The sequence below is a fragment of the Brassica oleracea genome, chromosome C6 (assembly GCF_000695525.1).
Source record: "Brassica oleracea var. oleracea cultivar TO1000 chromosome C6, BOL, whole genome shotgun sequence".
Lineage (NCBI taxonomy): Eukaryota > Viridiplantae > Streptophyta > Magnoliopsida > Brassicales > Brassicaceae > Brassica > Brassica oleracea.
Window position 1 is genome coordinate 32,186,857 of NC_027753.1, and position 23,886 is coordinate 32,210,742.

At 38.2% G+C, this 23,886-nt stretch overlaps 4 protein-coding genes and 1 pseudogene across 5 annotated transcripts; 2 read left to right on the top strand and 3 right to left on the bottom strand.

The window, feature by feature from the left end:
* The first annotated feature begins 1,161 nt into the window (after nucleotides 1-1,161).
* Nucleotides 1,162-1,746, top strand: LOC106299098 (keratin, type II cytoskeletal I). The gene has a single exon (XM_013735237.1). It carries the CDS (start codon nucleotides 1,189-1,191, stop codon nucleotides 1,564-1,566), a length of 378 nt encoding a protein of 125 aa, XP_013590691.1. The 5' UTR covers nucleotides 1,162-1,188; the 3' UTR covers nucleotides 1,567-1,746.
* A 210-nt stretch (nucleotides 1,747-1,956) lies between these two features.
* Nucleotides 1,957-4,853, bottom strand: LOC106298830 (probable inactive leucine-rich repeat receptor-like protein kinase At1g66830). The gene is made up of 2 exons (XM_013734964.1): nucleotides 3,305-4,853; nucleotides 1,957-2,775 (listed from the first exon to the last, which is right to left on the bottom strand). Exons 1-2 carry the CDS (start codon nucleotides 4,746-4,748, stop codon nucleotides 2,156-2,158), a joined length of 2,064 nt encoding a protein of 687 aa, XP_013590418.1. The 5' UTR covers nucleotides 4,749-4,853; the 3' UTR covers nucleotides 1,957-2,155.
* Nucleotides 4,854-5,915: 1,062 nt separating this feature from the next.
* Nucleotides 5,916-8,333, bottom strand: LOC106300949 (protein PLASTID MOVEMENT IMPAIRED 2). 2 transcript variants are annotated; one of them, XM_013737226.1, is made up of 3 exons: nucleotides 8,163-8,333; nucleotides 7,883-8,014; nucleotides 5,916-7,786 (listed from the first exon to the last, which is right to left on the bottom strand). In XM_013737226.1, the coding sequence occupies exons 2-3, from the start codon at nucleotides 7,991-7,993 to the stop codon at nucleotides 6,098-6,100; spliced, it is 1,800 nt and encodes a 599-aa protein (XP_013592680.1). In that variant the 5' UTR covers nucleotides 7,994-8,014; nucleotides 8,163-8,333; the 3' UTR covers nucleotides 5,916-6,097. The 2 variants fall into 2 exon arrangements, with proteins under 2 accessions (XP_013592680.1, XP_013592681.1); XM_013737227.1 differs by lacking the exon at nucleotides 8,163-8,333 and having other exon boundaries at nucleotides 7,883-8,156.
* Nucleotides 8,334-9,277: 944 nt separating this feature from the next.
* Nucleotides 9,278-9,792, top strand: LOC106299960 (non-specific lipid-transfer protein 2). The gene has a single exon (XM_013735987.1). It carries the CDS (start codon nucleotides 9,350-9,352, stop codon nucleotides 9,635-9,637), a length of 288 nt encoding a protein of 95 aa, XP_013591441.1. The 5' UTR covers nucleotides 9,278-9,349; the 3' UTR covers nucleotides 9,638-9,792.
* A 319-nt stretch (nucleotides 9,793-10,111) lies between these two features.
* Nucleotides 10,112-15,761, bottom strand: LOC106299957 (annotated as a pseudogene).
* Between the last annotated feature and the right edge of the window lie 8,125 nt (nucleotides 15,762-23,886).

The window sequence follows — 23,886 nt, forward strand, 5'->3', positions numbered from 1 at the left end:
TTTATCGGGTCGCAAGATGGGACGAGACGCGAGCTGTCTGGAACGGTATTGCGTCTGGTCACGGATCTGTGTTGAGGTCGTCGGATGCGATCAGGACGCGTCTTCTTCTTATCTAGTTCGCGAGTTGGTTGATTGGGAACTCAAGCTGGATGTGATGCAAACTGGACTAGCTCTGTTGTGAACAGGAAGCTGCGAATGTCCAGGATCAGAAATGCTTAAGGGCTTTAGCTGATCGGGTGTTTGCAAGCTAGAACGCAAGCAAGAACAATCTAGGGTTCTTCGGGATTAGATCTTTGCATCAACTCCTCTTAGCTCATGAAATAAAAACAAGGAGTATTAGATTACATGAACACCATAATCTGAACAAGATATCATCAAACAACTAAGGTATGATAAACTTATCTTTCACAGGATTTGAATTTGGCTAGGAAATCTTGTTGGTTCGGATTAGGGTTCCAAAAGACCAAGACGGCGACGTGTATTGTTTCTGCGAGTGAGGGCGCGTCTGAGATCGGATCGACGAACGGTTTGCGCGGATGGATTTGTCTCGTCAAGAGCTTCAAGATGATATGTGGCTCGTCGTCTGATTCCTCAGGGTTTGAGAGATAGATCGATTTTAAGTTTTGTCTGGATTAGGGTTTATGTGTGACAGATTTTAGGTTAGGTTTTGTCTCAGGGTTTTGGAGTCTATTGTGCTGATAACGTGTTGTAATTAGAAGGGTTAAGAGACTGAATATTTCTGTGTTATTATTAATGAACAATGGAGTTCATTATATAAGGATTACAAGATAAAGATAAATGGAAAGAGTACATATCATAATCCAAATAGGAAAACTACTAAAACATAAACTAAGGAAATAGAGTTTCTTTTTCTCCTAATCTTGTGGCCGCCTCTCTCTCTCATGAAGTCGGCTCTCTCTCTCTCTCTCCTCTCTCTCTTGGATTTCGACCATATCTCTATCTTCTATGTATTGGACCGGTCTTGGGCCGAACATGGTTAACGACAATCCACTCCATGATTTATAACAGAATAATCGATTAATTAATCAAAAAATGGGTTAATGATAAAAGAAGAGACATAAATGGGCCATTCATATAAGGTTTAGGCCCATTTTTACATATGTATACTTTTTTTTCTCGTTAAACCCAAAACATGTAATGAACTCACAGTAACGACAAAACTAAACGATGAAGTCAGATAAGCTCTGGAGTCGATCACCAGTCGTCAAAACCGGAAAATCCGAGTTGCCGGTTATCAGATTCATCCGTGGATACCTCGAGAAAATCAAGGACATAACCGGCGGTCCAGGAGTTGGCGGCGGTTTAGGCTGCGGAGCTGGGCTCGGTATCGGTCTAACCGGCGGGCTCGGGTTAGACGCTTCTGAAGGGCTGAACCATAGCAATGTGGTGTTTGGAATCGGAATGGGTTGCGGTATCGGGTTGGGGTTTGGGTACGGATTTGGAGTTGGCGGCGGAATCAATTTCGATGACATTGGAGATTATTTGACCTATGAGAAAAGCTCCGGTTCAAAGTCCGGGTCTGGTAAAGGATTTTTTTTCAATTGATTATTAAAGAAATCTTTGTTAATTATCCATTTTTTCAGTCAAAGTACTCGTCCGTGTTGTCTTCTTTATTTTGGTTTAACCATGTCTTTCGGTTTATGTATCTCAGTTCCGGTTTAAGTTCATGTCTGTAATCTTATTTATGGAATCATTGAGCCTTGTCTTCTGGGTTGTTTTCAACGATTTAGTAGTGCCAGAAGCTGAGAGTAGCTTTGGAAAACTGCTTATAGATCCTAGAATGGCTAATCTTTTGTGAGAGTGTGATTGTTAAAAGGCATAGGAGTTTTGTGGGACTGTAGGGAAGTATTACAAGCATTATGCAATGACTACAAAAATGGTATTAAGAGGCTGAAGCTACTTATTACCTCATGTGCTGATTGCATTGACTGATAGAGTCATTATGCAATGACTCCCATCTCTCTCTCTCTTCAGTCAGCAAATGGAATTAGAAACTCCTAATCTACTTATTACCTCACCGTAATATCAAATTTATAAAAGATACACATAAACATAATGGCGATAGTTACATCAAATATTCATGATAAATTAGTTATTCTGTTGAACCAAAAAAAAACCGAAAAACATAGTTGTTTCAAATTGCAGATGCCAGTTTCTCGAAGCTCTCAAAGACATTTCTCATGCTTGGTCTTTTATCTGGACTCTTCTTTACACAATCTAATCCAATTTTGACCACTTGAACCATACTGTCTTCCATATCTCTATCTCTAGCTAAAACCGGGTCAAGAACATACCAAACCGGTTTATTTCTCTCAGCAGCTGCTTCAACCCACATAACCAAATCGGTCTCTGAATTACTCATCTGCATAACCGGAAATTTCCCGGTTACCATTTCTAGTACCACTAAACCGAATGAATACACGTCCCATTTCTGAGACGGTTTAGTCATCTTGGAAGCTTCAGGAGCTTGGTAATATGCTTCTCTTGAGACGCTTGGTGAGCGCGACTCCATCGGAGAGATCTGATCCGATCTAATGTCTGAAGAAGGCATGTCGACAATGCGCCCCAAACCGAAACCTGAAATTTTCGGTTCAAGATTCGGTCCGAGAAGTATGTTGCTGGAGTTTATGTTTCCATGGACGTATCTCTTGGCGCTGAACTCATGAATGTACGTCAATCCTTTTGCGATTCCTCTCAATATTCTTAACCGAACCGGCCAAGAAAGTTGCTTGCATGACAAGCTACCTGGTCTACCTGTTATATAACTTGTATGAATTAGACTTAATCCTAAAGTTCTTAACTATCAAACAATGTTCAAAAAATCACTAGAATGTAGCTAGGCTCTTCTAAAGAAATAGCTACTATGCGGATTATTCAGAGCCTATTAGTTAACAAATAACTGATTTATTTTAATATTTTTATATTTACATTAAATTTTTAGTTTTTTGGATTTATTTATAAAAATATTTTGATGAACTATAAAAGTTATATATACAAGAAAATAAACTAGCCAAATTTGTGAGTTTTCACGGATATTGTTGCTTAATTTATCATATTTAAACTAATTTAGATCGATATAAACTAATTTTAACCAATTTAAAACCGGTTTAAACTGGTTTAAATTGTATAAATCGGATTTTTAAAAAATCGTTTCCGGTAAGGTTTATTTGCAGTCTAGGCGGACGTTTAGTCTCACCTACACCGATTGTTAGAACATTGCTATAAAAATAATCGAATAAGACCTTCAATATTCAAGAATTTACACGATTTGATCAGAACTTACCTTGAATTACAGAACCAAGGTCACCATTTGGTATGTAATCATAGATTAGGAGTTTCTCTTCTTGAGACCAGCAACAAGCTTGTAGATTCAAGACATTCGGATGCTTGATTTTCGCCATTGCTTCAACATCAGCAAGAAACTCTTTGAGCCGTAACCAACCTTTATCTCCCAATCTTCTAACGGCCAACATTAACCCGTTTTCAAGAACAACTTTGTAGACAAGCCCGATCCTGCTCTTTCCTAGAAGAAAAGCCGATGCTTTCAGAAGCTGGTCGAGGTCAAATTGAATCTCCGGGTCCATAGGCATGAAAACCTGTTGAGTTTTGTTCTCATCTAGCGCCTCGGATGCTGAGTTTCCTTTGAAACAGAGAAACTCTTGCATTGTCTTCTTCTCTGAATGACTTGTTCGGTTGTTTTGATGATCCTTGTCAGCACGAGCCGCGGATGCTTTTCGGAGATGGTAGATGAATAATGAAACAAGAAAGATGATTCCAGCGACTGTGCATCCGGTGGCTGTAAGGATGGTGCAAAATCTAGAATGATGGTTGGCTTTTTGCGTATATAGTTGAGAAGGAATTGTTTGTGTGTTTCTTGTTGCGCAAGAAACCTTTGTGGGTATTCCACAGAGCAAAGGGTTCCCTTGGAAAGCATTTGGACCGGCGTTCAACAGGACATTTGATTGTGGTATCGGACCACTGAGATTATTGTAAGAAAGATCGACATAGAGAACCTCCGGGAGATCTCCAAGGCTTGTTGGAATCATACCTGACAAGGAGTTGTGAGAAAGATCAAGAGTACCTTTCAGATTCTTCAGATTACTTATATCTTCGGGAATTGTTCCACTTAAGCGATTGAAAGAAAGATTAAGCGTCCGGAGCTGAACCAAACTAGAACCAAACCGGGTCGGAAGATCTCCAGAGAAGTTGTTGTTGCTTAGAACAAGCGTCTTCAGCTTCTTGCATTGAAGAAGCGACAAAGGTATTGAACCGTTGAAAGAATTCTTTGAAAGATCCAAAGTGATCAGACTCTTCAACCTCCCTATCTCTTCTGGAACAAACCCGGAAAAAGAATTTCCAGAAAGCACCAAGCTTTGAAGCCCTTCAGGTGCAAAGAGCTCTGTAGGTAACTTTCCTTGAAACTCATTGTTTTTGAGATTAATGTGTCGAAGGGACAAGAGGGTTCCTATGGAAGGATGAAGAGAGCCTGAAAGGTTTTTGTTCGGAAGACGAATTGAGATAACTCTCAGATCTTTGTTACATGTAATGCCTAGCCAAAAACAAGGGTTTGAATCTGAGGAGTTCCAAGTGGTTAAGACAGAGTAGTCTTTCTGGTTTAGTAAGGCTTGCTTAAAGGAAAGAAGAGCAAGGCCTTGATCGTTTAGAGAAGTAGCCATGGAAATGAAAAGGGTTAGCAAGAAGCAGAGAATGAGAAATAATTGAGCCATCTCTAAAGAGAAACTGTTCTGAATTGAGTAAAGTTTGGCTCCTAAAAGGAAGAAAGTGTATAGAGTTGCTGTACGTTGGACTGGCCTAGTTTTTCCAAGTCAACAGTTGTAATTCATTTTCACTTCTAACATTTAAAGATTTTTGTTTTTTTTGTTACCAGCAAGAATACAATAGAACCGAATACTTTTCTATAGAATATGGTATTTTTGAATAGTATTTGAATGAAAATTAGCGGCGATTGAGGCGATGATTGGAACAGTATGGGAGCACGTAATGTAATGAGGAACAGCTTTCTAGTTTCTAGTTGTTTAGTGGTGGGGAAACGTATTGACGCCTATTAGCTTCCAAATCCTAAAGTCAAATCTCCACCAGAAAAATTATTGTGGCGGTCAATTTAATTTTGAGTCGGTACGATCTTTTTTCATATACGTTTTTAGATTTTTTTTTTTTTTTTTTTTTTTTTTTTGGAGTCTGAAGCAATCTGGCTAGTTTTCTGAAAGAATTATAGGTAACACTTAACATGAAAAACACAATAAAGTTACATGAAAAACATACTTTTTTTGGGAAAGTACTTTTGTTTGGCAAAACATACTTGAAGTGTTTTTCACAAGTCATGACCAAACATTTCTCCTTACGATGTCTAATTCAGATTAAACTCAAACTATAACCTGAACTGAGATTCTATAAAGAAAGAAATAATTAGTTAAGTATATTGAACAAAATATTTAAATATTTTTTATAAAATTATTTAGTTTTGTTAGTTTTAGTTCAAATCCAAATCGAACTAAATTGAAGTTTGATTTCGAATAGGATGTATGTTCTAAAATCTAAAAATAATCAAAATGAAATTTATCTAAACTAAAATCTATTTTATAAAGCCCAAAATTACCAAAAAAAATCTGATTAAATTACTAAGACCATTTTTAACTCCACTTTATATTTTACTCCAAAATGGAATAGGAAATGAAGTGATTAAGACCATCTCCAATGATTTACTCTATTTTTTTCTCTAAAATAGAGTAACTCTATAATAGAGTTGGATGTTGCTCCAATGGTACTCTATTTTAGAGTGAAAAAATAGGTTTATGCTATTATATAATATAAAATAGAGTACCATTAGATCATTTTTACGAAAATAGAGTGGAGTTGAAGATTCCTTAACAAAAAAGAAAAAAAGTATTACTCTGTTTATAGAATGCAATACTGCATCACTGTTATACACCTAGGTATACACAAAATATAGCAAAGATACAAACAAATAAACCAATAACAAGTTAACAACAATGTGAAACTTAAAACGGAAGCAAAAACACTTTCAGTAGTCACTACAACAAAACAACTAAACTTCTCATTGCTCTAAAGACGACTTATCTCTCTTCCGGCTAAAAAACTTGACCAAGTTCGGAACTTTCTTCTTCTTCTTCTTAATTACAAAGTAACTCGGAGTCGTCCCTCTGTTTCCCGAAGAGTATCTCCTCGTCTTCCCTCCCTGAACCGGAGTAAACCTCCCACTAATCCTCACTGACTTTCTCACCGGTTTAGGAGAAGAAGAGACCACCAAGCTGCTGCTTTTGTCTTCTGCTGATTCCTCCTTGAACTTCTCAATCTCGTTCTGCACCAGTCTCTTTATCGACAGCGACCTCTGCATCCTAAACGACGCCCTCTCCTCTTCCACCATCGTTTTCCCACTCTCCCTCTCTAGAGTCTCAGTCTTCATCACAATCTCCTTAGTGCTTGCCTTCAGCGCTTCCACCCACGCCATTGCTGCTTCCACTTTCTTCTCCGCGGTTTCTTCGGCGTGACGCGCTTGTCCACTCAGATACTCGTACTCGAATCTAGAGATTGTGATGGTTGAGCTACTCTGAGAATCCATTTCTCTAGTTTCCATTGCCCTCTCTGCCGTTGATTCAAGCTTCTTTAGTGCTAGACCCTCTGCTCGCTTCGCCTTCTCGAGCTCATCTAATTTAGAAAGCAACTCTTTCTTTTTTCCACCAAACCCCATTTCGGTTTTCTTGATGATCTTTGCTTCTTCTTTAAGTTCAACCTCTTCTTTCTTTGCAACTTCTTTATCATTCTTTAACTTCTCTAAAGAACAGATTAAATTATCAGCAAGAGAGCTGATTCTTTCTTCGTCTGCAGACACTGCTTCTAGTCTACCTTTCGCCATAAGCAGCTTTGTATTGAGTCTCTCAATCATTTCATCATCCTTTCGTATAACCTTCTCAAACCGAGCCGCTTCTCGTTTAACTTCCTCAAGCTCTTTACTCAACGCATCCATTATACCGCCGAGATAAAGAAGCTCCGCGTTAACAGAAGCGAGCTCCTCCTTCTTAGCTTCCGTCTCTTCCGTAACTTCTTTCAAAACCGTCAAAGCGTCCTTCTTCCCTCTTTGGTTCTTGGGAGCCTTCCTCTCCATGTCCTTAACAAGGCTTAACTGCGTTTCCAACATCTCGATGTCTGCCAAAGTCTCTGACAACACATTCTCATACTCCTTTGATCTCTTTATCTCTTTCTTCATCTCCTTCGTCCTCTTCTTCATCTTCTCCAATTCCTCTAACGCTTCCTTCTTTTCCCTCTCTCTCTCCTCTTCCACCTCTTTGCATTCCTTCAAAGCCTCCATCTTCGCTAACTCAACCAGAACATGCTCTTCGTTCGCAGCGTCGACCTCAAGCTTAAGACTCTCAACCAAGTTTAAATTCTCTTCCGTTTTAGCCCTTAACTCCATCACTTCCTTCTCCGCCGCAACCTTCTCTTTTAAAACGTATGCTGCGTCGAGCTTAAGCTTGCTCAGTTCTTGCTTCACACCCTCTAACTCTCGAATGATCTGAGCGTAGTTACCGTTTCCATCGATCTTTAACTTCTTTACAGACTTTAACCGGAGATTTGACTGCTCTATAAGTAAAGTCAGCTCCAGCGCTGTCTTCTTGGCCTTGCTTAGTTCAGCTTCTGCTTTGGCCTTTGCAGAGTCGGAAGCCTTTCTGCTATCTCTGTACATGCCAAGCTCTCTCCCTGACTTATGCAAGTCCTCAGCAACAGACTGTTAACAAAAACAGAGAACGAAGAAAAAAAACTCATCAAGATCGAAACTTTAGCAAACCAAAAGATCTAAAGAATTGATCTTTGGCGGCCTCACCTTAGCTTCTGGCAAATCTAGCTGAGGAGAGACGGTGCGAGTAGCTATTTGTCCGTACATGTTGATGGCGGCTTTTACTGATCCTATTCTTCTTCCTCCACCTTCTGCCATTGATTTGCTCCTCCTGGGTTTCTACTCAAACATACAAAACTTCAGCCAGAATCTCAAAATGGAAGAGATACCCAGAAAAGCAGAGACAAGATTCTCCAGAAAGAGATAAACTTTTGAGTTTAAAAAATCGACTATGATAAGAAAGGGAATGTTTGAAGGAGGAACTTACAGGAGAGTGAGATGTTGGAGGAAGAGGAAGAGAGAGATTGTTGTTATGTGTAGCAGAGGATAAACAGAAGAGATGGAGATGATGATGATTGGCTCACATCCATTCTGCTTTCTTATCATTTTCTTTTCTTTTTGTTCTTACTGGAAAAATTTAGGGAGAATTTATGAGAGTTTGTTTCTTCTGGTCTGAGGCCAAGGATACCACAAGTAGCACATACATATATGACATAAGGAAAAACCCCAAAAGTAAAATTTAAAAACATATTCGACTGTACACGAATACTTTTTTTTTTTTACCAACAATAACTAGAGAACTCACTAATTTAGAAAACCAAATCAGTGGAGTAAAATCAATACTTTGAAAATGAGAAATTTGCGCACGTCATAACTCTTTATACAGTTCAAATTCAAGTAAAACCAATAATTATGTTCCCTAAACACAATTTTCTCAAGTTCAAAACAGTCTCTTGCAAACACAATCTCCAAAACCTGCAGGATATTCATACATTCCATTGCAAAATTAAAATTTTAAAAGTTATAGGCTTCTTCAGATATTAGTGACCTCTATAATGTTGTTGATCGACTTTTCATGTGTTGCAGTTCTTGACCTGTAAAAAAATTTCATTTTCTTCAACTCTATCCACATAAAACCATCTCATATCTTTCACTAAACAATATCGTTCTAAATAGTAGACAATAAGTGAAGAACATATATATGCCTTCCTATGCTTCTAATCAGAAGATTCAGATATACATAATTTATTCAGATATATAAAAATATCAAATCGTAGTAAATTGGATTAAATCAACTTTTTCTCTATCATCCGCACATTCACATAAACTTGAGTTTTCCTTCTTTAGGAAGTCTCGTATACCCTATTACACGTCAGTGGCAAAGCCAATAAGTTTTTTTTTTTTTATCTTACTTAGTAAATCCAAATCGCATGAAATTGAACAACTATTACTTGTTGTCGACCTTAATCAGTTTTAGGTTCCTTTCGCATGAAGACCAGTTACGTTCACGTTATTTAATGATACAGCAGCACATGCATTTTGCATTTTGCATTATGCAAATCAGTGTGAACCCATACCCAATAAATACCAAAACAAGACCTCAAATGTTCCTTAGAAAATATATAAAACACAGTCAAAATCCAAACAATTTATTATAAAACTAACTAAATAGACATGAAGATCTTGGCATTGACACTCATGGTTTTCGTCATTCTTTCGCCATCATTTGCGGCTCCAACTAAAGTGGCACTCGGAGCGGCATGTGACGCTAAGCAGCTTCAGCCTTGCCTGGCAGCGATTACAGGAGGAGGCCAACCCTCGGGTGATTGTTGTGCAAAGCTGAAGGAGCAGCAGCCATGCTTATGTGGATTTGCTAAGAACCCTGCGTTTGCTCAGTACATTAGCTCTCCGAACTCTCGCAAAGTCCTATCCGCTTGTGGTATTCCTTATCCAAGTTGCTAAAAATCTAGAGATTTTATAATTAACTAAATAAATAAATAACGAGTAAGGAAGATAAATAACATTTTATCATACTATGTTAACGAAACAATGTAACCGTTTGGATTAATGTAATCGTTTATACGGTTCATTAAAGAAGTTTCTTATTTATTTTTGTAGCTTTCTCGTGTAAACTAAAAACCCAATGCCAAAAAACTCCAAAATATCAATTTGATTATAACTGTTCAAATTAGTAAAAGTGCAATTTGGAGAATAAGTTAAAGTGGCAACAATATGGTAGGAAAACAAAAACTATATATAAACTGGTATAATAGTACGAGTATATTATGTATAGGACCAGCATAGACTTGATAAATGCTTAATCAAACAAGGACGTATATTTGATAGAGCAGAGAAAAGTTTGATAGAATAGAATAGAATAACTTGGTCCAACACATTTGCACATCAAAAAATAACTCTCAAGTTATCTAGCTAGGGTAGTAGTAAATAATCCAGCGACTTTGTAAACAAAAAAGTATCAAGACATAAAAAAACAAAGGCAGCTTATGAAATCACAAATTGAATCAACTCTATGGTCCGGTTACAAAATCTATTGTAATTGTCCTTAATAAAGATTCTCCGCCGCTCATAATTGATGAGAACCAAAATAAGATCGTTATGAAACCTGACAACATATATCCAGCTGAGCGATAGTGAAGCGTCTCTGCATGTCCGCCTTCAATCCTGTTCTTATATAACAACCGGAAAACTACTCATTTTATCGCCATTCAATCTGCCAAAAGTAAATAAAAAATTTAGTGATCTATATTAAAAACATTCCTGAATTTCTTTTCTAATATAGTATATTGTTCAGATCATGGTTAAAGCTTACCCGCACTGGCTTTCTGCTTCTCCCTGTCTATATAGTTATAGATATTCTTATGTATCTTGCGGTTTGGTTGCATAGCGATTCCGCAGTTTCTTGAATAGTAATCTCCCCAGTATAATCTACAGAACAGAAACAGTCACACTTATTTTCATTTACATAACATATATATTTTTTCTATGAAGTTTGTCACATGCTTACCATTCCCATTCCCTTCCTGCTTTCCGTTCTCTCCACAATGTTGTCTCCACATTCAGTCTCATCCTTAATGCATACCTGGACTGTTTTGTTGCTACCCTTCATCTCTGCATCACTGCCTCCACATTTTTCATTGTGTTCTATCTCTACATCGCTGCCTCCACATTCTTCACCTAGTTCAGTCTTGTGGCATTCATCACTAAACATATCATCTTTTCCGGCTTTACAAACATGTGGAAGAGATTCTGGATCAGCAAGTCCGTTCTCAGGCGAAGAACAGAGGCGTATACCCCATCCTGTTAATCTGAATGTAGAGTCTTCTTGCCAACCGCTTATCTGAATATGCATATCCACGTGATGAGCAACAAGAGCATTGTCTTTGTCCAGAGGGACACAACAGTCAAATATAAACAGCCGACTATCCTTCTCACGCGTATGAAAGCTATTTGCCTCACTTGAGGAATCAAATATGTTCCCACATATGCCTTTGAACCGACATTTTACACGGATACTTAATCCACTGGGACCAGTTTTAGACATAGTGTCGAAAACAACCACTGCACAAACCTTAAATCTGAAAAATGTTTGCGTGGGAGATGTGTCAAGTAGAGGGATGGCCAGAGAAGATTCTGTAGTATGGTGAGTGAAATATGAAGGCACTGCTTCACCTAGAAACGTCATGGACTCGAAGCCGACTGATAGTTGTTGTAAGAGAACGTCTTGATTAAACTTGAAGTAGTTTATGAAACCGACTTTTGGGATAAACTTATCTGAGGAAGACTCCTCGGAAACTGTGTCGCTATTAGATGCTTCCGTTATCAACCCACTTGACGAAGTTCGGCTACTCAAATCAACTATGTTCAGTGCCTCACAGTGTGAAAAGTCAACAGCAAGACGTGGCAGTTTAGAAATGTTTGGGTGTACATATTCCAACTTACTGCAACTTTCCATATTTAGGCTTCTGAGCTTAGAGAAGATCTCGACCCACCATGGAACTTCTTCTATTGCTGTGTAGCTAAGATTGAGATCTGAGATGTTGGTTGAGATATTAGGAAAAGTCATCAACCTTGAGCACTTAGTGAGGTCGAGGCTCTTGAGATATTTGAGGTTGATGCCTGTGGGAAGAGTTTCAAGATTCGTGCATCTACTAATCTTCAAATCTCTTAGTTTGTTGAGATTCCGAAACGAGGAAGGAAGCTCCACTAAACTTGGGATATTGAAGAGATACAACTCCGTCAAAGTGGGAGACAACATAGGCATGAAGTGTGTAAGCAGCTGAATCAAGTAAACAATTTAGAAATGTTAAACAAATCATCTACGATGAATCTGGGACACCCATATTGTAGACCCCACCCATCTCGTCAGATGTGAGGGGTTAGGGTCGGTGCGCCCCACGACTAGCCTGGGGCTCATGGAGCGGGTAGCTCCCACGAGACGACTTGTTACAGAATCTTGCAATAATATTCAATATAGTATTGGACAATATTTGAAGTGGTTTGATTTTTCAATGAGATTTTAGATGATTATAGATGAATTATGAAAGTTATTGTGGTTCTAGTTAAAACATTTCATAATTATATTAATTAAATTATATTTTAAATGTAAAATAATATTTCAAAATATATATTTTTATTGTAAAATTATTATAGAAATTTTATTTTATTTTGTGGATATAAAAATAATTTTATGATATTACTAAATTAAATTAATTAATTAATTATATATTTTTAATTTTATAAATTATAAATGCAAATGCTCTATTAAAAACTTCATATGAGAGCATTGAACATAGATCATTTGGAGAGCATTAGCATCTGGTAAATGTTTTTGTAACAAATGTTAATTGGATAATGTAGGATAGAATGTTTATGCTAATGCTCTACCAATTAAAGCTTAAAAGGTTATTGGTAGATGAATTCTTAGGAATTTCTTAAAATTTAAGATTTCTACTGCTACTATAAATTCTTAAAATATATATACAACAGATCTCATAAAATCCATTATTTCAAATATTTCAAATAACAGAAGATTTTAAAATACATTTAAAATGATAAGTCAATAACATTAGATTTTTTAATCGTCTAAAACATTACATTTTAGATAACATTTCAAAATCTGTATATGTTTGAATAATGAATTTTCATTTTAATACAAAGGGCTATTTTCATAATTTATAAAATTAATCTCAAAAAGAATAAAAACTATTAACTAATAAAAATGGCAATTTCTCATATGCAAAGTACATACCTGCACTTTTTTCCATTGTTTATTTGTCGTTACTTTTGACATGTGAAGCTTAACAAGATTCTTGAGATGCAAATTAGTGGGGAACTCTACCACTGATGTTTCCTCAAGAAAGAGATATGAGATGTTGGTTGAGATTTTGGGAAATGTCCTCAACTGTGAGCAGAAACTGAGATTGATGTGGTCGAGAGATTTGAGATTAATGCCAGTTGGGAGAGTCTTCAGCTTTTTACAGAACTGCATGTCCAATTTTATCAGTTTATTGAGATTTCGTATTGAGGAAGGAAGTTCTACCAAACTCCTACAAGATTGAAGATTAAGTGTTTCAAGATTGGTGGCCGTCGTAAGATCTGGGATTTCTTTCAGGTCATGTGATCCACACAAATCCATCTCAATGAGACATGTAAGAGACTGTACTCAACCAAAAACAGAACACATAGATTAGTAGAAATTACACATCATGTATATTGGCATCCACAAAGTGAAGTAAGAATTAATTACTATTCTAAAAACTTACCATAACTCCTTTCCACAGCCTCTCTAGCTTGCTATTCCGCATTTTAAGCTTGACGAGCCTATCTGTACAAAGCGTAGAAGGCATACATCGCATTGGATACCCAAACCAACACAGTAGTTTGAGCTTAGGAGGCAACCAGTCGAAGCTTTTGGGCAACTTCAGTTTGTCTCCATTTACAAATCTAACTTTGTTCGAGTAAATTTCTAGAAAATGGAGATTACGCATCCCTTTGAAGGCACTCTCATGTACTTGTAACTCATCAATCTCATCAACATTTAATGATATCCCTAAGAGCTTTGAAGTACCCTGAAAATTATTATAACATCAATAAGAGATAGACCAAATCAGAAGCTTAACCTCATATACTAAGTAATAAAACGACTATGGATTAAAAGAAACTTACAATGCCTTCACTGAGTACATCACATATATCTTTTGAATCCACTAGAAATTCCCGCTTTTGAGGTTTTTTAATGGACTGTAACCAAACCACGTTTCTACCCATTTCTTGTAGCAAATGGTGCATCTCCACTTTACCCCACCTCACCTGAATGAGGGACTTGTTAACTAGGTTTTTCAGCCCTATATCAACATCCAGCTCACTATCAGCAAGAAACAGCTTGATGTCTTTGACGTCTACATGATTGAAAAGACATGCAATATGCCGAAATATCGCTATCTTCTCCAAGTAACCCATCATAACCGACTCTTAGTGTCTCCCCTATTTTACCATCTAGACTTCTTCTAAGCCTAGGCAGCATATTCAAACAATCCTCCTTGTTCAAACCCCGCAAAGACGAACCCAAAACGTCGAGACCCAAAGGAAGACTACCAGCACGTTCCACAACTTCGGAAGCAAACTCCATCAAACCATCAGGTGGAGAGTCTTGCCTGAAAGCAGATCGACAGAACATCTCTAGAGCTTGTTCATCGGATGGGAGACCAACCTCGTATATAGAATCAATCCCATGGGCTTTTAAGAGTTGCTTATCAGTTGTAACCACAATAATTCTACTCCCACTCCCAAACCATTTGGTTTGACCCGCTAAAGCATCTAACACGTATGGATCATCCAAATCATCGATAACGACAAGAACTTTCTGGTGCTTTAGCCTTTCTTCCATTGCACCGATCTTCATGTTCTTTCTGTCCAAGATTTCTGACAGGAAGTTCATCCGCAAGCGCAGCTTCATGTTATAGTCAACTGGATTGGCTCGGCCATAAACTTCCATACTCTTCGATATGAAGGCTCTGTCTATGAAAACACTTTTTTGGAACTGATTAGAGATATTACAAAATAAAGCTCTTGCAATAGTAGTCTTGCCAATTCCCGAAGTACCCCATATCCCAACCATCTTCACTTCCTTGGATTCCAAATTCATCAGTAATATCACCTCTGCGATATGATCTTTGATGCCGACAAAGTCCTCAAACTCATTAGACGATGGAGTTACATCAAGTTTACCTAAAATATCATTGGAGATTTCTTCAATCATTGCAGCTTCACTATCACTAACGAGAAGAAACGCCAATGAACAAACATGGAACATCAAAATAAATATCAATAATCACATCTTTAGAAGAAGCATTTTTATTTTTAAAAGATCACATTCACATACCAGTTTTTAGAATGGTATCCGAGGATATTTGCGACATTGGTCAAAGCTTGCTTCCACTGGTCTTCCACTTCATGTGTTTGGTTTTGGCAAGTCTTTTTAAATGCCTCTCCAAAGTCTCCCGTCTGTTTCCTAAGGTGAGAAGGATCCAAACCGTAAAAGATCGGTATCACCAGTTGGCCAAACTCTTCATTGCATTGAAGAATCTCAAGCAACTCATTTAGACACCAGCTTGAAGATGCGTAGTTTTTGGAGAATACAACCACCGCGATCCTCGAATCTCTAATGGCCTGTACAAGCTCCGGGGCGATTGACTGGCTCCTCTCCATCTCGTTGTCTTTGAAAGCAATGATCGAATTCCGCTCAAGCTCCCTGAGAAAGTGGCTGAGGAATGTTTTGCGGACATCCTCTCCGCTAAAGCTTGGGAAAACATCGTATGACCAGCTGCGGGAAGAGGAGGAAGAACAAGATGCCATAGCAAGAGGAGGCAACATATCTTGAGAACAACCACAACGCGGTGATTCTGGTAAATAAAACAAATTTGGGGGAAAGAAAAACAAAAACACCTCTAATCAAGCAGAATTGTCCTTTATTATAAATCCATAGATTGAGCATGTTGCCTGGAAGCAGCAGAGTGGTTACTTGCTTACTTCATAAGTGGAGTATTTCTCAGAGTTCACGCTACTTTTACCGGAAGTTTCCTCATTTGAAAAGGATGATTTAATAACCACCGCACAACTCACATCCACATTCGTAAGACTTTTCAACGAACAGTGTTTCTTCTTTCCTATGTTATTTCCTCAAGCTTGGGCCAATACATATCTACAACTTGTTTAAGATTTTTTAAAACTTTGAGTGAAGACATGTTGAATCTGTTACAAATTAATTCGTTATCATTTCTGTCTAGTGACAATCTTAAAACGTCTCTCTCTTAATTTTCCTCTAACCTCTCTCTAAATCTAGAACTCTCGTAAACAGTCTTCGCGTTCGGTGTCCGGCGGCGGTTCTGTCGTCGGTCACCACCGACTTTTGTTTTTTGTTGTACATATCCGACCTATGAGTCGATCTACTCTTCCGTGTGCGGATAAATAAAGCTTCGATCGACTATGGTTTCGGGTTTGCCGATTTTGCTTTCGCTTGGCGACTTTTTGTATCAATCTCATTCGAGAAGCTCTTCAAGTTTGTTTCTTTTATCTCGATGAGATTGAAATCAGCCTTCCACTTGGTCCTCAATTAAAGCCCGTTGGTGAGTTGAGAAGACTCCTTTGTTTTGCCGCCACTTGCATCCCTCTCTATGAGAATCAGTCTTCCTTATAAGAAAGCCAGTTATGGCGTCGAGGATCGTCTCTGATTGGGAGTTGATGTAGAGTTGATGTAGTTTGATGGATTGCTTCAGCCATCTGTGAAGTCGATTAAGAAGAGTTGGCGTTCTACGGTCCAACAAATGATCGATATTTCGTTATGGCTTATGCGTCCTTTGTTTTGGAATTCCGGTGAAATAAGGGTAGTCCGATCAAGTAACCGAGGTTTAGCTGGAAGGCAATATGGTATAAGCTAATGGAATGGCAACAGAGAAGCGAAGAGTTTGGAGGTGAATTTGCTGGTGTCACGGTGGAGAAGCCGTCTCGACGGCCGTGCTTGTTGTCTCGTTGTTGAAGAACACGTAGTGATTACGTGATATCATTGAAGGCTCCACAGTTGACACGCGTTTCACTCTGCTTCCAACTATATTTATTAAATATGTAATCTTTCTGTGACTCTGTTGTTTTCTTATCTAGGCCTCTGTGTCTAATGAAATGAAAGATGTTGAAAAAAAAAAAAAAAAAAAAGACAATCTTAAAACGTGATTTGTATAGTACTGGAACTTCAAAGAATTTGACTAAGGACATCATTGTTAGTTTACAATACTTTACATTCATAATTTGGTTCGCATTATGTCAAATTAAAGAAGTTGTAATCTTTCTTTGTTATAGATTAAAAATTGCTGGAACTTAAATTCATCAAAAACATCACCTCTATAGTTATCTCAAATCAGGTGTTCAAAAGTTCTACAAATGAATCACCATATATTAACACTCTTACACTTGACAAATCATACCATCTGGGTTGTTTTGCTCCTTTTACGTCACCAACACAATTTTACATCCAGAAATTTCCAAGCTTTTCCCAACCCAATAACCTCAATGTTTTCTACCTCTGCTTCTCTTTACGTTTCCAACAATACATATTAATTTAAGTGCGCAAATTAAAAGAGATTTGGATAGTGTGAAGCTCTGTTTCAAGTGTGGGAATGTCACCACTGGTTTCCCCTTCTCGGGTGGGAGTAATCTCGAAGTTTGTGGCCATCCATACTGGGAGCTTCATATGCTTTAGAAACAACACCTCTTTAATCATCTCGAACCATCTGTATGGTGTTCTCCATATAGATCAAGCATCTAACACCCTTAGACTTGACAGAGCAGAGCTTCAAAGTTCTCTCTTCAGTGCTACATTTTTATCCACAACTTTGCTTTCACCTTTCTACAAGAGTCTAGACTAAGATATCAGTCCCGGCCACCGGAGAATTAACATTTTGCCATCGCCATAGACAGAGGATCAATACGTGATAACATTGACTAGTCTAAACCACTTCTGTAGAACCAGAATACCCCTACATAATTAAAAAAAAAGATATTGTCGAGATTAATGGTTATACAAACGATTATCTCGAATGAGAATATAAGAGCATCATTAACGCATGGTTCTTAGTACAAGGTTCTTAACAGAATATAAGAACCCGACTCTTAATTTTTAACTGAAAATGCTAAGAGTCGGCTCTTAAATAAGAGATTTAAGAGCCGACTCTTAACTTTTTCAGTTAAAAGGTAAGAGTCGGGTTCTTATATTCTGCTAAGAACCTTGTACTAAGAACCATGCGTTAATGATGCTCTAAGCTCCCACATCAATTTTTTAACAATTGGTTCTAAGCTGGGAGCTTATGATAAGCTCGAATTCTACAATTTCTCTTGATGAACTTCAAAATCTAAGTTTATTTTACAAGTTATTTTCTCATTTTATAGACCTTTTTTATCCTTCTCACAACCATAAACCTTATCTAAGTGAAATATGTTATGTTCCGTTAGTGTTTTTCCTTTCTGTATCACCTCTCTTAACACAATTTTTTTTTTTGAATGAATGTTAAATTTATTCATCAAAAAAGCCTTATTACATCAAGTGTGTCATTTCTTAAATATGAAGATTTCAAACTCTACTAATTTCCCCCCAAGTTAAAGAAACCTCTTCTATCTTTACTATTTCCCCAATTTAAAGAATCTTCATCTATTTACATTTTGGTTAGAAACCAAAATTGCATCAGCTTCTCCATCCCTTTTAACCTTTTCGATCTCATCAACGAAATCTTATTGCGAATACCCTTCTCTATCATCCTTTTGATCACTGGCAAAGGCAGTAGCTTCTTTCCATGCAAGATCTTGTTCCTCTCTCTCCAGATAGCATATAAAACTGCTTGGAATGCATATCTTATACAGAAGAGAGACATCCTTTCTCTTTTCTCATTCATTAGAATAACCAATACTTCAGACCAGATGACTGTGAACGAATCTCGTAATATACCCTTAGCAATATACTCCCATATCTGTGCAGAGTAATCACATTCGAAGAACAAGTGGCTTCTTGTTTCCATAGCATTTTACAGAGCACACACGTAGTATCCAATCCACTACTCCATCTCGATACCCTGTCTAACGTCCACATCCTGTCTCTTACAGACAGCCATGCCATAAAAGCAAACTTCGGAGTTGCCTGAGAAAACCATACGCCCCTGGACCAAGAACATTGTGCCTTACTCTCTCTGAGCATTAACCAAGTTTCACTAGAGGAGAATCTCTGTTTGAAACCTAATTTTCCTTTCCAAAGACTCACATCCTTACTCTCTTGATTTAGTTTTCCTCCAATGATGACCAACTCCTCCTCAACTTCAGTGAGTAATCCTATACGATGTCTTCGTCTCCTTCTATTTAGTACGGCATCCTCCAAAGTAGCATCTCTACAAACTCCCAAATCCATGATGCCTCTTGACCCAAACAAATCAAGCAGAGCACCCTTATCCGACCATTTATCAAACCAGAATGATATATGTCTTCCATTACCCACTTCTTTCTTATGAAACAACTTTGCAACTTCTCTGAGCTTCAACATTTTCCGCCACATCCATGATCCCTTCTGAGTTTTGATACTCACTTCCCAGAAACTCTTACCCTTCAACAGATTCTCTTTGATCCATTTTCCCCACAACGAGTCTCCAGCTAACATTCTCCAAATCAACTTAAGCCCAAATACTTTATTAACCTCCTTAAGATTTCTTAATCCCAGCCTTCCTCCACTCTTCAAACTACAGACATCTTTCCATGATACTTTAGTACTCGACGACTTAAGAACCGACCCTGTCCAGAGAAATGCTGCACATAGCTTCTCCACCTCCTTAATACAAGCACTAGGAAGACGAAAAACTGCTATCCAGAAATTAACAAGACTCAACAATACTGATCTTATCAACTGCAATCTACCAGCATAAGACAAGAATCTACTTGTCCAAGAGCTTACTCTGCTCCTGATACTTTCCATCAAAGGTAGATAATCTTGTGTTCTCATTGCTTTGGTCATTAGAGGAAGACCCAAATACCTCACCGGAAGTTCACCCTCAGCCAAAGGAAAATTAGTTAAGATACTTCTTTTCTCAGCCTCCGGTACTCCTGCCATATAGATAGTGGATTTCTCTAGACTTATCTTTAACCCTGCCCACTCTTCAAACTCATCAAAGACCGAAAGAGCTCCCTCTATAGACTTTTTTGATCCTTCCACAAACACCATTAAATCATCTGCAAAACATAGATGAGTAATAGCAAGCTTCTTACAGCCTGGATGTAGTTTGAACTTCTTTTCCACCCCTGCTCTATCCATATTTAAAGATAACACATTCATGCAGAGGACAAACAAATACGGGGACAAAGAACATCCCTGCCTAAGACCCCTAGAACTTTGGAAGTAGCCAGCTAGATCGCCATTAACTTGCACGGAAAAAGATGGGCTTGTGATGCAAAGCGCAATCCAATGAACAAATCTCGCAGGGAAACCCAACACCTTCAAGCTCTTCAGAACAAATTCCCATTGCACTGAGTCAAATGCTTTAGCTATATCAATCTTCATAACACACCTCGGAGAGACCCCATCTTTATGATAACCCTTAACAAGCTCAGAAGCAAGCAATACGTTTTCCATGAGAAGTCTCCCCTGAATGAAAGCAGACTGAGTTTCAGTGATGATTCTCGGAAGCAACATCTTCAGCCTGTTTGCCACAATCTTCGATACTACCTTCTAGAGAACATTACAGCAAGCAATAGGGCGATAATCTTTCATCTCCATCGAATCAACTCTTTTGGGAACCAACGCAAGTATAGTCGAATTGACACCCTTTGGCAAGAATCCAAATCTGAATACTGATTGTATCGCAACCACAAAATCCTGAGATATAACTGACCAAGCTGTCTTGAAAAATTCACACGGATAGCCGTCTGGCCCTGGTGACTTATTGTTTGGCATGGAAAATAGAACTTTGCGAATTTCTTCTTCAGTAACATCAGCTTCAAGCAACCTACAATCCTCAGAAGAACATCGAAACTTCAGCAAATCCTATAGTTCCTCTTCAGAAGCACCCTTATAGCTCTCTGGATTATGATTAAGAAACTCTGAAAAAAACTTCTCAGCCTCTTGCTTGATCTCAAAATGTTTATTCACCACTCTACCATCTGTACATCTTATCTCCCTTATCACATTCTGAGCCTTCCTAGTTTTTATTGCTCGGTAAAATGTCTTGTTGTTCTTGTCTCCACAATCTAACCAATGTAGCTTTGCTTTCTGCTTTAAGTATTCTTCTTCCAGACTAGCCACATGTAACCATTTACCATATGCTTCAGCCTCCTCCTTGACTGCCGCTTCACACGGGTTGATAAGTGTATTACTCTGCTTAACACATAAGTGATCATACGCCTCTTTAGTACGCACTGTCAAGTTCCCAATTTTTTCTCTACCCAGCTCACGAATTAATGGCTTCAACTGCTTTAGCTTCTTCGAAAACCTGAACAACGCCGAAGTATAGTGAAATAGTCTTTCCGTTGTGTCCCAATACCTCTGAAGCATAGGCAGATAGTCAGGTAGACTTCCAATCACACTAACATACTTGAAAGGTCTTTTGATCTTCTCTCTAGGTGGAAATAATTGAACTTTACACCTCAGGTGGTCCGAACATCCTCCAGCTTCAAAAACTGCATAAGCATTACTAAATCTTTGCAGACCCTCTTCATTCAATAATACTCTATCCAATTTCTTACAAATGATGCCTTCCTCCCTCTTATTACTCCAAGTGAACTGTGGACCTTGATAGGCCATATCAGTAAGCTGACACTGAAGTACTACACTCTGAAAGTCTCGCATACCCCCTGGAATTCTATTCATATTATCAACCCTCGAACTTTCAGCTCCATCGAGAATTTCATTGAAATCTCACATGATCATCCAAGCTTTATTTTTGAATCGAGGAGAACAATAGTGATGCGCAATATCCTCCCACAACTCCCTCCTACCCTCAACTTGATTACTCGCATATATACAGGAACAATAAAACTCTTCTTCACCTTTTAGCTCAACCAAACAAGTGATTATTTGGTCAGATTTATAAACCGGCGTCATACATACCGTATCTCTCCATAATAACCATATTCTACCTCCTTGGCTGTCTTCATAGTTTGTTATTGATGACCAATCACCAAATACTTCTCTTAAAATCTTCTCTGCTTTCTTTTCCTTTACTCTAGTTTCCAGAATACAACCAAACACCAACTCCTTATTACTTACCCACTCTTTAACTTTGGAATGCTTCAAACCTTTATTGAATCCCCGAACATTCCAGAAAAAACATGCCATAATTAAAGATTTCGTCGAGAAGACCTTTTAATCTTCGGCTGAACCTCTTGAGCTTTAGTCTTCTTAACTCTCCTTCCACCTCTTTGTTTTACTGCCTTATTTCCCTCACCCAGAATTTCATCCTCCAAACAAACTCCCTCCAGATTATCTGTGCTCTCCACTTCATCCTCTTCCTTACCTTCCACTTCCTGAGATTCTTCTAGTTCACCTTCCTCCACTTCATCTATTAAGAGAACATAATACTTAGATGCCGAGATTTGGACTTCAGCAACTTCTCTCAGAGAAGAGATTTGCACCCTTCCAATTTTTCCTGGAGAAACCAGTGACCAGTCACTAGCTTTTCCACCATTACCTCCCGAGCAGACCATATCAGCGTTAACTGTATCCACAAAATCAACTTCCGTTATGATTTGCCCCTTATTTTGAACTTCTACTTCCTGTTTATTTTCCTTCTCCCTCAAAACTTCTACAACTTCACTACCCACTTTACCACTACTCTTTCCTCCAGATTCTCTCACCATTGCCATATTATCTCTTTTCTTCGTCGCACAAACCTTATCTGTGTGACCCCATTTCTCACATACATTGCAACGAGAAGGTAACCATGGATAATAAAATTCAGCAGTGAACTCCTTCCCACCCATTGTGAAGTCAATTTCCTTAGGCAATGTTTTCGACACATCTACCTTCACAAACACTTTCGCTTCTTCAAAATTCGAACAAGACATTGTCTCTGGATGGAGACGAACAGGAAAACCCACGGTGCTCGTCATGAAACTTAGAGCCTCCCACGAGAATGTGTTCAAAGGGATCTTCCTTAGGTGCACCCACATTGGAATAGCATCTTCCTCCTGCTTATCCTCCTCAGCCTTAGGCGACCATTTCTTCGCCACCATTGGAACTCCAGCTATATTCCACATCCCTCTCTTAAAAACCTTCTCCCGAGCCCTTTGATTTCCAATTTTAAATCTCATAGTCTTTGCGTCAACATCATACACCTCCACTTTAGCATTTGAATCTCCGTAACTCCAGATCTTGTTAACCACCATGTGAACCTTGGCTATATGCGGCGCAATATCCAAAAATTTTCCAACAACAAAATCCTCCCATAATGGTGTTGAATCAGAGATAATATCGTCTGGAAACACCACCTTGTTCTTACCATCTCTCGATGAAATCTCAACATCATACTTCGTCATCGCCTTCTTATCCTTCGCCATTGAAGCCCAACTTGGATCTCCCTTCTGTGAACTCACTTTCCTTACTTCCTTTACAACCCGAGATCCATCCTTAACACCCTGAAGTTCCCGATCTATCTCCGTCCGATCAGAAGAACCCGGCGGAAAGGCCGAATCCATCGGAATCTGAAATCTCAAAATCGCCTTCAGAATCGCCTGATTTTTCGCCTTTAACACAATTTTTTCAATAAAGGCCAAGAAATAAACCACAACGATTTTTCATAGATCGATCATTCGGATTCTTCAACATGACGAATCCTTTATCCACTCCAAACCACTAGATCACACGTTCTTAAGTCCTTGACATTTGGCATTAACTGATCATTTATTTAGTCACTCTCTTTCATTTATTGCGTTTTCTTCTTCTAAATCAGTCAGTTTCTGTAGTAAATGGTGTTTTTGGCTTTATTCCACACACCATTTCTCTGACATTTCTGTAGATTACTGTAGCAGAATAACAACAATGACGGAAAGGGACTTTTTTACTGGTCAAATTTCGAAAAAACATAAAAATATATTTGGAATTATTTTTTTCAATCAGGTCCTTCTGCAAAAATTCCGAGCACCTGACTTTGAAATCGTCGTACAGAAAAATT